The following is a 16,334-nucleotide window of genomic DNA, read 5'->3' as shown; positions in this document are numbered from 1 at the left end:
CATTTCTTTCTTTGTTTGTATATGTATATATGTAGTTTGGATTGGTGGTACAGCTTTTTTTATCGATATTTTTTATACACAGTTTGAATGCCAATAGAGTTACTTTGTTTATACGGTTTTGTGCAATATGATAAAAATGTGAAACTTCTTTTAGGGTTTTTTATCGTGGAATGGGGATCCGGAGTGATTTTACTGTTTTAAGAAATATCATAATGTGAAATTGCCTTTAGGGCTTTTTATCATAGAATGCGGATCTGGAGAGAAGTTGACCGTCAAATGACACAGCTGTAAAGTGACAATTGACATTAGTGTTTGATTGGTTTCTGCACTGATATATTTTTTGCATCTGTGGAACGAAGTAAACACTCAACATGGATGGTTTCTTACTGCTTTCGTTCGAATTTTAGCTTAAAATTGTTTAAAATGCTTTAGTAATACACAAGAGGATCTAAAATAAATTGTAAAAATGTCATCAGAAAGGTAAATTGTTATTTGTGCAGTTTATTAAATTACCATTAATATTGAATCGTTTCCGAAATTCTGTCGAAAGTTGCAAAATCAATAAAGTACGCGGAAATCGCTAATGTCACGCCCAGAATTAGTTTGTTAGTGTGCGGTAGTTTACTGTGATAAATTAAAACATAGTGATGTTTTATTCTAGGGTTGAATGGGTGGAGATTATAGAACCGAAGACAAAGGAGCATATGTATGCTAACCTCACAACTGGCGAATGTGTTTGGGATCCCCCCGAGGTAAACTATGCATTTCCTGAAAAATACAATGACACCTTTCACTAACGTAATTTTTTTTATATATTTGGACATGCTATAGAGGAGTTTCCTGTTGCAAATATAATTTTACTAACTTGATTTTTATTGAATTACAAAATTTCTTTCTTATTGGTTTTTTCTTAAAAAGTAAAAACCATGTAACGATATTTTTGCTTGGTTTCCTATTAATATATGGTAAGATCGAACATAAGTTTTAAATTTACACAATTAATTAGTGAAACATAATGTAGTTCTCCCATACACATTATCAGAAATTGTTGTGTTGGATTAAAACATTTATATTAAGAAATTTTCATATCTTGAAATAGAAAGCCTAACTAAAAGAGCCTAAAAATTACACAAATTAATTGAAAGGCCTTTTTTAATTTGATCTGAGTTTTTGAATCTTCTCAATATTATCACATATTCTGCAATTATTATTATAATCTGTAGAATTTGTTATTGTTTCTTTAACCCTACCAAATCAATAAAATCATGAGCACTGTTTTTAATTACATCATAATGTATATGTTCATTTGATTTTTAAATGAAATCAATTTTCATTAGATATTTGTTTATCAATGAGTGGATTATTAAAATAGTATTTCAACATATTATGAACTATTGGTCTCGATTGATGTTTTGATTGAGCATTTTTTAACTAATATTTTTTGTATATGGTAATTATTCCCTCATAAAAATTTAATTTTTTATATAGTTTGTAGAAGCTCTAACAAAGGATATACATTCAATTTTTTTTTACAGGGAGTAAAAGTAAAACGCACAGATTCATCACAATGGTGGGAATTGTTCGACATCAATACACATAGGTTTTATTACTATAATGCATCTACACAGGTAGGTACTAATATTTTAATGAATCTATCTTTTGATTAACTAAAAAATGTATAACTTTTTAAATTATGTATTTTTTATAATTATAAATAAAAGATTTATTATAATTATAATTTAGAAAAAAAGAACCATTTTAGGATCACAGATAATCAGTTTATACAATAAACGTAATAAAAACATATGTAAATTAAAAGTAGATAATAAATTGTATTCAATATTTATTTCAGAGTACTGTGTGGCACAGACCTACAGATTGTGATATTATACCTCTAGCAAAGCTTCAAACTTTGAAACAAAATACTGATCCTCAGAAAAGACGTGAGACATCAACTCAAACAAACCAAGCTGCACCACAGGTATACATTTTATTATATAATATGTCTAATATTTCAGGACATAAATGAATGTATATTTATAGTGACCAAAGCATAATTAGTATAGTGATTTTTTTACATGTTCTAAGAGATTACCTTTTCATAAATGTTGGTCGTGATATTGGTATGAAAGTAAAGCTAAGTTATTCATATTATATTGTTTATCATTATTTTGAAGATTTAAATTAAACTTTGGCATACACATAAAATCTTTGGCATATATTTATAAATAATTGGTTTTTATATAATACATAGACATTTGTCACCCTGAGATGAAATGCGATACAACAGACAAGGGTAGCATTCTTTTTGCTATTCTACGCATTCATGTTTTGTACAGTAGTTACTTTAATTTATATTTAAAGTTCTCAATGAATACTATTCTTGTATTAAAATATAATTTATTATTCTAGACTAGACTACATATCTCTTTAATTTATATATGTATGTTTTTTCTTTAGTTCTTTCAGATAATTTTTTAACGTCACAGAAGAAAAGTTATTAATTATTTATAGTAATGAATACAAGTTAAACTATCACATCTTATCAATAATTTATATACACAACATTAGGTATTCTAAATCAAAATTGTTAAGCATATCTGTAATATGTAATTGTGCATCATATAATGTTTTTAGATTATGTTAAAGTGAATATTAGTAATTCCACGCAATCAAAAACGCGGCTGCATGCTTGTGATAGTTATTGAGTCTTAATTATACAATATTCTAACACGATTTCTCTAACGCAACGAATATCCCCTGCGGTATACGGGAGTTCATTGTGCTTATCGAGGGCGGAAGTTAACTCGACCTCTGCCATTGTCTCGGTTTTTATCAAAGCGACTAAAAAGTTGTTCTGTTAATAAGTTTATTAGGCGTTCGATAGATTTGATCATTTTTTAAATAAATGTTCATGCAATAATTTTATTTTATAATCCTCCTGACGATACATGAATGCGATGCTGTGTTTAGGATTTGAAGGGTCTAGAGATGTGACGATAAGATAAGATTAAGACAATTTATTATAAATAAGAAGGAATCGATTATTTCGATAATATTTTAGGAAAAAATATCTGGATCGAATAATTTGACGAATCACTCGCTGAAGTCAATTATTATTTTCGATTTCATTGTGTAACTCTATGACTCACTGCAACTGTTCCAATTCGGGAACCAAGTGTCGTAGATTTGTATGTTTATATTTTCTGTTAAAATTATTATAGAATTAATAACACTATTCATAATGCAAACTGTAATGAAAGTTACCTTTATTTATAAATGATAATTAGTTTTTAATGATATATCAAATTTAAGTTGTATTTTAATAAAAAATATTGTTATTTTTAGATCCCCGCTACACTTGATCCGATTAGTAGCAATGGAAACAATACCGTGGCGAGCGTGAGCAAACTTTCTCCGTGCAATACTAAAAATGTGACAATCACACAAACCAGTCCCGTGCGTACTAGGAGAACTCATTATCACCACAGGTAAAACATTTTTTTAGACCTTATTTGAGGTGAATCAAAAACTATCGATTTTTTTTAAATATACTTAATGTTAATGTACATCATTAATCAGCACTTCCTCGACATTTCAACGTTTTTTTTTAAATTATTAATAAGTCTGTTTAGGTAATAATTAGATTTTTGCTCTTAAGCTATATCTATTACAAGATATATATATTTTAAAATCAGCATATTAAATAATACAACAACAAGGGGACCTTCGGCTTATTTTTGCTTACCAGTCAAATTGGAAATTTAATACTTTATATTGGTTCGTTATTAAACACAGGTAACTGGTTAGTGAATGGTACTCAGGCGGCCTTGCACTAAACTTCGAATGCCTTTAGTAGATCACTTAAAAATAATTTAAAACTCCAAAATAACAGTTCATACATTACATATTCTTTTTATCTTCTTTTATATATCTTACTCTCTTATTGTAGAAACAGTGGGGAGAGCAGACGTGGACGGCTAAGTGAAGACGGTACCACGGCAGTATGTCGTCACACGGACTCCGGTCGCTCCTCAGACAGCAGCATCAGCAGCGCGCAGCAACGCCGCAAGCAGGTATACCTTCGAGCGTCTCTCGTTCGTTCGAGAGTGTTCTCTCTCTCCTCAATAGTTGGGAGTCTCGAGAAGTACTCAAATATATATTTTTAATTTTAAATAGGAGATAGTATGTAATATAGAATAATGTCGTTTATCAGGAGCTGAGCAGCGCGTGCACGCCGCAGCTGCGCAAGCGCAGCAGCGCGCAGCCCGCGCCGCCCGCGCCGCCCGCGCCCGCGCACGCCGCGCCGCCGCTCGACGACAAGTGGTCGCCGCATTCGGGTCCTCTTTCAGATTCATCCGTTAATAGACCTATGGAAGTTGACTTTTAAATTTGTACATACGTTTGTAATGAAGGTAACGTTAATTACAGGTCTCAATCGCAGCGGCAGCTTTGTATCGCCTCGAAAGGATGCCTCGGACGATTCTATGCACGAAAAGTATTTTAAATCCGTCGAAAGCACACCGTTAACGAGACGTAAGGTACCTGTCGGTGGAGTAACATTGTATTAAGATAATAAAATCAGAGTTCACTTGCGGGTGGTGGACGAGCAAATGGGCCACCTGATGGTAAGTGATCACCTTCGCCGACAGACAATGGCGCTGTAAGATATATTAACCAGTCCTTACATTAAATAAGATGTTTGTATATAATTACACTGGCTCACTCACCCTTCAAACCGGAACACAACAACTGCTGTTTGGCGGTAGAATATCTGAACATTAAAATTAATTGTAAACACGTTTTTAACACGTATATTTTCGCCGCAGCTAAAACAACAATCGGCCGGCGGCTCGTCTTGTGATTCAGCGTCGCCGCAAAGTCCTAGTAGTCCGCTGCAGAAACCACAACCGACGCCATTCTTGCAGGTATTTGACGTCATACATTGGACACCCTCGGATCGACTCGGACAAGAGTACACTGTGGTAATCGTTACAATCGGTGGTGTATAAGAATTTGTAATTCTTGAAATGTTAATTGTTTCTCGATCAAACCAAGCAGCCAACTGCATAAGAAGTGACTAGCGTCTCGATTAGTACGATAGTACCTATAATGCATTGTTTTTTACTAATGACTTAGAAGTCCAACATACCGCGTATATATTATGAGCTCTTAGAAGTGGGCGAGTCCAGACGCTTGGCACAAAGTAGTATCGTAGCCGTAGTAGTAGTAGTGTACCGAGGTGTGCAGCTCGCGCGTGTCGCAGGCGAGCGCGGCGCGGCCGTCGCTGGTGTCGTCCATCTCGCTGGCGGAGGGCGCGCGCGCGCTGCACTCGCTGGAGCGCCCGCACCACCTGTCGCGGCACGCGCGCGAGCGCTTCTCCGACAGGTGACCCGATATACATCTCGATCGCTTTCCTCTTTATATTGTTCTTGCTTTTTATTTTATTTTACATTTGCATCTTTGATATACGGCTGTGTTCAGTGCCGTGTCAACCTGAAAATTATTATTTTTGACAATAAATTGGCAATATTACAGTAGTATAAATAATAATTTTTGAAATAATATTTTGTCCTACATAGCTAAATAAACTTTTTTCAGACACTTGGATAAAGAACGTCTGGCTGAGCTCGAGCGTATGGAGCGGTACCCCGAGAAGCAGGCGGTGTACAGCGTGGACAAACCCTTCCGACAGACCAGCCTCGACCTGCGACACAACGCCTCCAGCTGGCATCCGCCGAGGGAGTTCACGAGGTTCCTGTCTGAGGATTATGTATAATGTGGTGTCGTAGTAATCACAACACTTCGTAAATGATTTACTGATGTATTCCAATTAACGAAAACACTTTACTCTGATCGAGTGTACGTCATGGCAGTGGCAGAACAAGTATACATATAGATGTCCTCACGATTTTTGTGTCTAAGTCAATTTCAATATCATTTCAACGCTAAACGCAAACGAGAACAAGACTAGTGATTTTTTAATTAACATGAGTTAGAAGTGTTGATTAGAAGGATAGATGCCGAAGCATAGACGTTTTCGTCTCACATCTATTCTATTGTTATTTAGTTCTCGTCGAATGAATCATATAAACATGGAAAGTCTATATACAAATCCAATACTTATACTAATTTCATTTATTTCCAATTTTTTTCAACAAAACACAGACAGCTCACCAGAAATTGACACTCGATAACCACGCTGTTAATAAATTTTATATTATTCGTCGCCTGACACCCACGGTCCGCTCGGGACAATTTGCCCCTTTCGTGTATCCGCGGCAACTGTATCGGTCCGTTGGCACGCGCAGGCGGCAGCAGGCGGAGCCGGAGCGCTACACGTCGAGCAAGGCGTCGGTGTCGTCGGGCGGAAGCGGCGCGCGCGCGCACGAGCACCTCGCGCTGGCGCGCGCCGCGCCCGCCGCGCCCGCCGCGCCCCTCGAGCCCGACGTCGCCGCGGGTGAGGGCTGCGGATGGGTTCCTTGGCAGACTTGTGTCAAGCGCCTCCAATGTTACTGATGTTGCAGTGTAAAAAAAATATTCTGTATTCGACAGAGTCGCTTACACTTGCTTATTGATTGTCAACTGCAACTGATCCGAAAGAAACACTTTTATACCTGATGAGAAATGGCTATAGAAATCTAGAATAAGTATAATCGGTCTCGTAATATAATTAGACACGTGTTTTGCAGTTAACTTTAAATTGAAATGCGTGAATCTGGAGCCTGCCTTGACGGAGCCCAATGTACAGAAACACAATCAACGCCTAGAAAGAACTTCCACGCCACGAGACCGTACGAAATCCCGTCGTAAGTATATTTTACTTAATGTATTAACTATAGATCCCCCCTAGACTTATACTGATAAATCCTACCGATATCTTTTCCGAATAAATACTTAAAGCAGTTAATAAATAATTAATTTACAATAGGGCATAAGAGGCCGGTAGAAGATGATCCTCAAATCGATGGCGAGGAAGAAGACGAAGAAGGAGGCGGGTCACCTCTTTACTGCAATTGGGATTTACGCGGCATGCAGCACCTATTGCCTCTGCAAGACTATATCATCCAACAAGCTAAACTCTCCAGTAAGTATTACGTGGACGAATAGTTTTTTAAATATCAATTGGTCAGATTGTAATTTGTAAAGATTTTTCTTTTTGATATTTTCATTAGAGCTAATGTATATCTCGCTAATTATTATTTACAAAGGAAGAGACAAAAGAAATACTTAATGTCAAAAGATGTAAAAAAATAAATATTTAAAATAAATATGTATTAATTTAAGGTCGCGGTCGCTACGCCGGGTCAGACTCGGACGGAGAGTCCTGCACGTCGCGCTCCCGGTCCGGCTCCGAGTCGCGTTCGCTGTCCGGACACGAGCCGGACAACGAGTCATCGGACGGCGGGGCGCGCACTCCCGACGACGACGACGGCTCGGGCGTGTACCTCCCGCACACGTACGCGCACCGCCCGTCCGATGTGGAGTACATGAACCACGGCGTTTCCTACTACAACACGTTCGTGGGCTTCGAGCGGGACCGACAGCCGTCGCCCGGCATACATCGGGTGTGTTGCTAATATTATTTTTGAAGGACAATAACTTGTTTTTCCTCTATATTATAATACTATGGAAGAACGAGTAAAATTAAATAAACCTTAGATGTACATATTCCATGCATATTGCTAATAGCTAAGCTTAATTTATAATACAAAACTTCCAGTTAAATACTTCAAAATCCATTTTCATTTTATATCTAAAGTTTCGATGACAACTTCGCCGTCACTCAATGTGGGATTTTTTCGAATCCATAAAGAATACCACAAAATATTCAGATATCGACCAACGGTAATATGTCAGTTTGAGATGAAAGTTTCGTTTATTTACTTTTCCTACTACAATTGGAACCGGCTGTACATTTTAAAATATGCCTAATTATGAATATGTAACCGTTTGCAGACGTCGTCGCTTGGCGGAGGGGGCGCGGGCGGCGCGGGCGGCGCGGGCGAGGCGGGCGCGCGCGCGGACGGCGCGCTGTACAGCCCCGTGCGCGCGCACGCGCACCCGCACGCGCACGCGCACGCCGGCCCGCCGCCCGAGCAGGACATCGAGATATTCGCCAAAGACAACCTCAACTTCAACAAGGGAATATTCAGAAGAAAGGTTCGGCTCGAATCAGTTAACGCTGGAATAGCCATTCTATTGAGAAAATATTCTGCTATCCTATAGTAGCATATATTCAGAAGAATGTTGCGAAAACAGAAACTACGATCGTTACCTGTTGATGATTACATTTGCTAGAATTTCCGTTATAGTTGGTTTCACCAGCTCCAAAGGAACTAACTAAGCGTGTTACAGATCCTCCCTGCAAGTATTCCGCAACGCTCTACATGATGCTCCTTTTCAGGCCTCGGTCCGCGACATGCTGTCGTGGACGTCGTCCTCCATCAGCGCCCCGATGGTGGGCGCGGAGTGGGACAAGGCGCACAAGAAGGCGGCCATCGATCTGTTCCGCCTCGTGCAGATCTACATGGGCGACCGCAAAGCCCGGCCCGGCATGACGCTAAACTCGGTGGCGCAAGACATACTGCACGCCACCTTCAGCAACGAGAAGTGAGATTTTTATATGACTTAGAGTTACGTCACTGTTTGATCATTTCTCGTACATAACCAAAGTGGAAACAACTATTCTATAGGTATAATACAGTTATATTGTTTTACCTCAAATTACATTTCTGTGACGTATTCCTGTGGATTCCTGTTCGTAATTTTTCGTATCCGGGTAGAGGACTCTTTCATTAAAATTTTAAGTTTATGTCAACACGCTATTCCACTGCAATATATACGTGATTTTTATTTTTCACTTTGAAGTTTCTTCACATTTCTTGTCACCATCTTTGAATAAATTACAAAAACAATTAAGCAAGCTAGAACATTGTGTTTGAATCAGCGTTTATATATTTATTATATGAATATTATTGAAATTAATGTATTATTTCTATAAATTCCATAGAAGTGGAGTGTCTGTGTCTGGGTCGTAATAATAATAATAATAAAATTTCCATAGACTTCGAGACGAGCTCTACGTTCAGCTGTGCAGGCAGACGACTGAAAATCCTCTAAGAGACTCCTTACTGCGCGGCTGGGAGTTACTGGCCGTGTGTCTCGCATTCGTGCCGCCGTCTCCTGCCTTCCAGCCCGCTCTCACTAATTATGTTAATAGACACAGGGATCCCGCTTTTGCTGACTGTTTCCCAGAGGTAAATTGTTTAATTAGAAATTTTAATAAAAAATGTTATGTCATAAATGATACAGTATTGTTTTTATAATTTCATATTTGTACAGGTCGGCAAGTGGCCGATCCACGTTCAAGTATCACATTATGCGAGCGTAGCGTGCAAGAGACTCGAAAGGATTGGCTTCGGAGGCAAGAGGCCGCCTCGGAAACCTAGCACTGAAGATATCGATCAAGCGAGAGTGAGTTTTAAGTTATACTTTCTATTAACGATTCACAAGTGAACAAATTGACTGTAGGAAATTAACCGGACTTAGGTCCTAGACCTAAGTTCTATAATTTATGTTTTAGCTTTTATTCACTGCGTTACATTGCTACGTCGTCCTGCCCCCGCAGATCCAGATCTTCCGGCAGTCGATGTTCGGCAACACGCTGGCGGAGGTGATGGCGCTGCAGCGCGAGCGCTTCCCGCAGCGCGCGCTGCCGTGGGTGCAGACGGCGCTGTCGCAGCAGGTGCTGGCGCTGCACGGCCGCGACACCGAGGGCATCTTCCGCGTGCCCGCCGACGTGGACGAGGTGGGCGCGCTCAAGGCCAAGATCGACAACTGGGAGCTGCCCGACGCCACCATGCTCACGGGTACGAGCCGGCTTCTATTCGTCCAGCGATCGCTTCTATTTAATCGTTGGCCCACGAGTGCTTATCACCTTTAATTGAACCATTTTAGGCTGGAGTGAAACCAGATTGTTTCATTGAGACTACGGGGTTCCCATATTTAAAGTTTTGTATAAAGTTGGTATAGTCACAGTGACTGAACGTTATACTTGCAAAACACAGACGCGCACGCGCCGGCCAGCCTGCTGAAGCTGTGGTACCGCGAGCTGTACGAGCCGCTGATCCCCGACGCGCTGTACGGCGCCTGCGTGTCGGCGGGCGCGGACTTCGGCGCCTGCACGCGCGCGCTGCAGCGCCTGCCGCCGCTCAACCGCCTCGTCAGTGCTTCGATTTTTAAAGAACGATCTTTTAGAAAGAAAGTACTCTTAGTCGTAGCGACTTAAGACATGTATTTTGTTTTTCAGGTACTTACGTATCTGATAAGCTTCCTTCAACAATTCGCCGCGCCCGAGGTGGTGAGTCAGACCAAAATGGACTCGTCCAATCTGGCGATGGTGTTCGCGCCGAACTGTCTCCGCTGCACCTCGCAGGACCCCCGAGTCATACTCGAGAACGCGCATAAGGAGATGACCTTCCTCAAAACTCTCATCACTAACCTCGACACCTCCCACGTGCAGGATCTGCTGTGACCGACGAATCTCAATTATTGTAACAACAATGTCGCCAGACAAACTTTCTAGCGACGGTTGATTGTAGCCCCTAAATTAATTCTAATGAGCTAGTGTTGTAGGCTCGCTGTCCTCGGGGAAGTACCGCGTGCGAGCAGGGTGCCGCTCTCGCGGGTCTTATGGAGCGCCATGACGCTGTATGTATCACGCGAAAGAAAACGATACGACATTTAAAAAAATCAGTAGGCACAATGATGACATAATTTAAATTAAAATTAAGTCGGTCAAGACGACATAAAATAAAAGTATATCTTATATTATAAGCATGTTGCTAAAATAATTATTAAAAAGTACCTTAACGTTACCACGTGATAGCGACTGCCTTTCCCGCGGACAGCGAGGCGGCGATACTGCTGTAGTAGCGAATCTGATGCCTTTAGTGCAAGTAGTGGGAGGAGTTGACCATTTCCTATCAATTAACGTATGTATACCATATTTCAGCAGGTTCGATTACGCCTAGGAAGTACACGCGAACTTGATAATTCCCTTACTTGAATTATAATTGACATTCTTGTATATTTTTTGTATTTTTGTACGCTGTGTAATACTTTTATTTGGTCGTATCCAAAGATATTTAATGAGATGTGATTTAAAAATATATTTAGACTTGAGCTTTACAAAAGTGTATGTGCAATGTTCCGAGCTGAGTTGTTGTTGGAACGGTTGCGTGTTTGTTATTAGTTAGTATAGTTTTGCGTGGAGAATGTGCGGACTTATTAATTTAAGTTTTATTTTTATCTTCTAAGTACACAATTTAGTGCGTGAGTGCACAAATTCGAAGCCCGTAACGAATTAATATATACGATGATAAGAGCTTTATGAACGAACACATCACAATTATCATAGACCTAGGTCGCATGCGTAATGAACACGTTTATGCTTTGAACGCTGATATTAGGGTTCCGTAATATAATTCCAGTATGATTTTATAATAAATTAAAGTTGTTGTTTAATAAGATATTTTGGGGAAATGTTTCTAAGACACTATTGTAAAAATGAAAAAAATAGCAAATTATAAAAATTGAATTCTTAATAGATCTCTCGAGGAAAGCTTACGCTGTTTTAAATTATAAAATTGCTAATTAAATCGTTTACCGATTACAGCATTCAAACGCACAAACATCTACGGTCTCGCTTATAAACGTTGTTTAGCGGGTGTTTAGTTACACGCTGATTCGTCTCTTTCTGTCGACATTGATTTGACATTTGAAAGAAGAAGACAGCATTGTTTAACTAATTACTACTTAATAAACTATAATTACAGTTGAAGCCGTTATTGCTACAAAACTTGACGTAAATTTTATATGAGGAAATAAATAAAACATAATATTAATCAACATACGAACCATATCGTAATAATATTGAACCGTTATAAGTAAAAATGCTTTTAAATTAGGCAAAAACATAAACTTCCAACATTAGCTTTATAAACGTAAACATTACACAATTTCATAAACTGCCATTATCATTATTTCATCACTAAATTGCTATCGTCGAACATTATATAACATTAAAACTAAGGTCACAATAATGCATTTATTAAAATGATCGATAATTATTATACATACATAATATGTTACGATTAAATAACGAATGTGCTCTTTGAGATTAAATTTGAAAGGCCACAAATCATTTATCCTTTAAAAATAGTTTTAATTACTTTATGTATGTATTCATTAAACTACACGCGTAATTGTTATACGTATATAACCATCCAGGTGCCTCGAAGTTGTTTATGAATGTATGAAATTTTTATTCAGATCATTAGCTACGTACTTTATAACATCGTCATTGTTATTTATCGTTACAGAAGAGTTATATTTAATCGAAATCATAAATTACAATAGATATATAAAATCCTTTAAAATGAAAGTAGCAACCATAATAACTATAAATCAGTATGCTTCATGATTGTATTCCTTGTCCATTTAAGGATATGTGTAGCGACCCATCTAGATTTACATATTACACATAAATTGTGTATGCTATTCCAATCGAAGAAGTAGTGATAAACTTATTCCATGCTATTTGCTTATAGCTCTGATATATTCATGATTAATATATCTTTATTTAAAATTAATTTAAAAATATTATAAAATCTTTTCCAAATGTACAAGTTGAGATAATAACATTGCCAACATTCAAAACGCAATTTTTTCGCGAATCTATAATAACGAATACCACAGATTAAACATCTCGACCAATGACTTTACGTCAATTTAATGTCAAAGTTGATCATTTTAATACTCCTCTTGTGATTGGAATATGCTATGTACAATAATATTATACTTTAGTGGAATAGTAAACAAAATATATAATCTATTTCATTAAGAAAGTCTCTCAGAACAACTATTATTCTTTTACTAAATATATCTTTTTTTAAATATGAATTAAAACTTTTTAAATTATTTTTTTATTAATACACTTTTTTTTTTCTTTTTTTTTCCAGTTATATATTAAAGGACTTTCTAATGGAATATGTACAGCTTAAAGCGATATTATAATAAAGTTAGTTGAGTAAATATGAATAAAATACGGATTTACTTTTAATCCGTTAGCTATTTTAATAGATAACTTGAAAAAAAAGGTTTATAAATACAAAAAAAAAACGCGTTGAAAACAGATAATAGTAATATTTATGATAGTACAATGGCATTTTATTTAAATTTCTAATAGGAAAATATACATTGAAAAAGTATATAAAAATTTTAATTTTATTCCGGTTATTGAATACAGAGTTGATATGTTCAAATTGCTGCCTTAAAATTATTCTTCGAAAATAATATCATTCTATTAAATGTTATCAGAAATAATTTGCCACCCGTGATTTTGCATTTGATATTTTGATTTTTTGCCTTTTGCATACAATTTAAGCCTTTATTGCTAAACTAAAAAAAATAGTGACTCCTGCGGTGTAGATAATAAAAAAATATTTTATATCCTAATATTCATTATATTTTTATATGCATTTTTGTATCGTATTTTTGGCATTTTCTTAATTCTGAGTAAAAATACTCACCAACAGCATACGCTTGGAATGTAATCAAAATAAATTCGATGGACAATTGTTACATTTGAAATTGATTGCTACAAGAATGTGATTTATTCATATTTTTTTTGGTAATTGTTGATGAAACAGCAGAGGCTATATTGATTACATGATTTCATGTTACATGCGTATGCTCATAATGAGTAAGTCCTTAGAAAAATATGTTTAATTGCCAATGTTAAATTACATTCCATTTTATAACTTTTTGTTAATTAAGCTGCAATTCAATTTAAAAAGCGATAAAAATCGCAATTATTACAACAAAAAATTCATATACTTTATATACAAACAATTCAATTGATAATCTCTTGTATAAATCACAGTTAATTAAATATAGGAAATTTCAATTAATGTCATTGCTATTACTAATTATTCAGTTTAGATTACTCTCATTATTTCTGTAACTAAATTAAATTTACATTCTGTAGGTTAAGTATGTATAACCTTATACTATGTTTTAAAAAAAATATTTTTTATATAAATTTGTTTATTTATGTTATATATCTATAGAGACTGCATTGGCTCGATTATCACTCAAGCTACAAGAACTATTAAAAGAAGATGCATGAAAAATGTCATCATTTATATAAAATATAAATTACACTTCATTTATAATTTTAGTTATATATATGGGCAGTGAATGACGTTCCAAATTGTCTCGAAACAAATGAGTAATGTATAAGTATGTTTCTTCAAACATACTTATATATTATTAGCATGAGTATACATACTACTTATTAGAATTGTTTGATGCTTCGAATACTGGGCACAAATATTTGCAATACTCATTTAAACTCACTTTTCATTTATTTTCCAACGAAATTGTATTTTATAACTCATCAGCTTCAATGAGGTAATCGTAATATCATTAACAATATATCTGTAACGCTTTACAAAATATATTAAATAAAATGTTTAATTTTATAGATTAAAAAATAGTGGCTAAAAGTCTGTTAGAATTTCCTACTTAAACATCAGTCTTTAGAATATGAATATCAAATAAAAACAGTTTTAAAATGTAGGTTTTTAATCTTGAAGCGTTTAAGAATACTCAAATATACGAAAATTGGTCTTGTATATGGCAACACTCTAGGGCGTCAAATTGTACTAGAATCATTCACTCTAAAACGGTTTGCAATAAAAATCGCTTGAGATGCAAAGTAAGACAGCAATACATTGATTTCCTTGGATTGGTCAATTTACGCCCTACAGTGCAGCTACACATTGTATTATAACACATCTCCAAGGCAAACAATTCGCAGTTATGGCTTCGCTAAGCTGTGCATACATAAATGTTACCTGTTTATTCAAGTTATTGTGCCATTACTAAGCTAAGATGTAACGGCAATTACCCATCGCTATAAAACAGAGCCATATTTTATAGATCATATGGAAACAGTCGTTGCATCTTGCTTATAGTCGGTTCACACCGATGTTTACCTAACACTGGTATTATTCGAATTTCATGTAGTTTTAGTTGCTAAGTTATAGTTCAACTAACAAAGGATTATATCAATAAGATAATGAATCTTGTTATAAAATGTAGATCATAGTTATAATGTTCTCTTCTGTGCTAGAATTTGTGATGGGGTACATGAGAAGCACTGTTTATTGACTACTTATCGAGATGCACACTGCAGTTGCTATATTTTTGGCAGCTAGATTTATTATAGTATTATATTGTATATTAAAGTGCTTGTAATATCGAAATATGTAAAATTGTATAGTGCTTATAAATAAATGCAATAAGAAAATTCACTACCTATAAATCCTATGTATATAATATGCCTCTTATGTTGATCGGGACAATATACCTAATGCCTACGATGTTCATAAATGAAGGTTCGCTGTAAACGCGGACTCGATATAATAAAATTGATTTATCCATTGGATAAATGCGAATACCAGATTTTGTTTTATTTTTATACCAGTTTTTTTTAAATTCTTTTTATATATTTTTTTTTAATATATATACGTCAAAGGAAGCAAGATATCTTTACTATTTAAAATCAAGTGGTAATCCGAGATATGTATTATATTATAATTGAAGAAATGGAAGAGATAAATAAATGAATTAAGATGTAAACAATTTATTTTCAATGTTGATGGATCATTTAATTTAAATATATACTATAATTAAGCACGCAGTACATTCATGTAATCAAATCAAAAACTTTTATTCAATAATCAGGCTTTACACTTACTTATTGGTTGTCAAATTAAAAACTAAAAATTATTCAATATATTATACAACAAAGAAATAGTCAGGTGGCGATTACGGACGATCGCAATCACTCCCCATTTGAATAATTTGCACATTTTTTGCACACAAGCTAAAAATTGTCATCAGAATTGAATTTGATTTGAATGTTAAAATATTGAACTAACTATAAGAAATATTAACCTCCCCAACGCCCAATGGTGATATGAACTATGATATTATGTATCTTTGCTTATAATAACTACAATTGTGGGTGATAAGCAGTGGCGTAGCTATCGTAGGGCCAGGTGGTGCAGTGCACCAGGGCCCCTGAGCTCTGGGGGCCTTCTAACCTAACCTATGATAAGAGTTTTGAATAGAGATGAAGTATGGATTTAACTTACTAATTTTATGTTCAATTCACTGTATCCTATTCTTATTCCTATCTATAATTTTGAAGGCCAATAAAATATAAAATCACGTTGAAGAGGGGGCAAGGGCACGATTCT

General features: G+C 35.9%; 1 protein-coding gene across 1 annotated transcript; it reads left to right on the top strand.

Annotated features, from left to right (window-relative positions):
* Nucleotides 1-348: 348 nt before the first annotated feature.
* LOC125064123 (rho GTPase-activating protein 39) lies at nucleotides 349-12,943 on the top strand. The gene is made up of 22 exons (XM_047670930.1): nucleotides 349-480; nucleotides 662-752; nucleotides 1,536-1,628; nucleotides 1,853-1,981; nucleotides 3,349-3,491; nucleotides 3,953-4,076; nucleotides 4,217-4,340; nucleotides 4,432-4,541; nucleotides 4,830-4,928; nucleotides 5,267-5,388; nucleotides 5,602-5,754; nucleotides 6,312-6,460; nucleotides 6,693-6,809; nucleotides 6,932-7,087; nucleotides 7,288-7,568; nucleotides 7,960-8,163; nucleotides 8,408-8,613; nucleotides 9,068-9,260; nucleotides 9,346-9,477; nucleotides 9,632-9,872; nucleotides 10,071-10,225; nucleotides 10,313-12,943. The coding sequence occupies exons 1-22, from the start codon at nucleotides 467-469 to the stop codon at nucleotides 10,535-10,537; spliced, it is 3,261 nt and encodes a 1,086-aa protein (XP_047526886.1). The 5' UTR covers nucleotides 349-466; the 3' UTR covers nucleotides 10,538-12,943.
* Nucleotides 12,944-16,334: the final 3,391 nt, after the last annotated feature.

The sequence above is a fragment of the Vanessa atalanta genome, chromosome 5, assembly GCF_905147765.1.
Source record: "Vanessa atalanta chromosome 5, ilVanAtal1.2, whole genome shotgun sequence".
Classification (NCBI taxonomy): Eukaryota; Metazoa; Arthropoda; class Insecta; order Lepidoptera; family Nymphalidae; genus Vanessa; species Vanessa atalanta.
This window is presented reverse-complemented; position numbering and strand designations above follow the sequence as displayed.

Excerpts from the sequence above, each read along its gene's own strand:
- LOC125064123 (XM_047670930.1), top strand. Across the intron at positions 5,755-6,311 it reads CCGCCGAGGGAGTTCACGAG|GCGGCAGCAGGCGGAGCCGG; the intron begins GTTCCTGTCTGA and ends TGGCACGCGCAG. Across the intron at positions 7,569-7,959 it reads CGTCGCCCGGCATACATCGG|ACGTCGTCGCTTGGCGGAGG; the intron begins GTGTGTTGCTAA and ends AACCGTTTGCAG.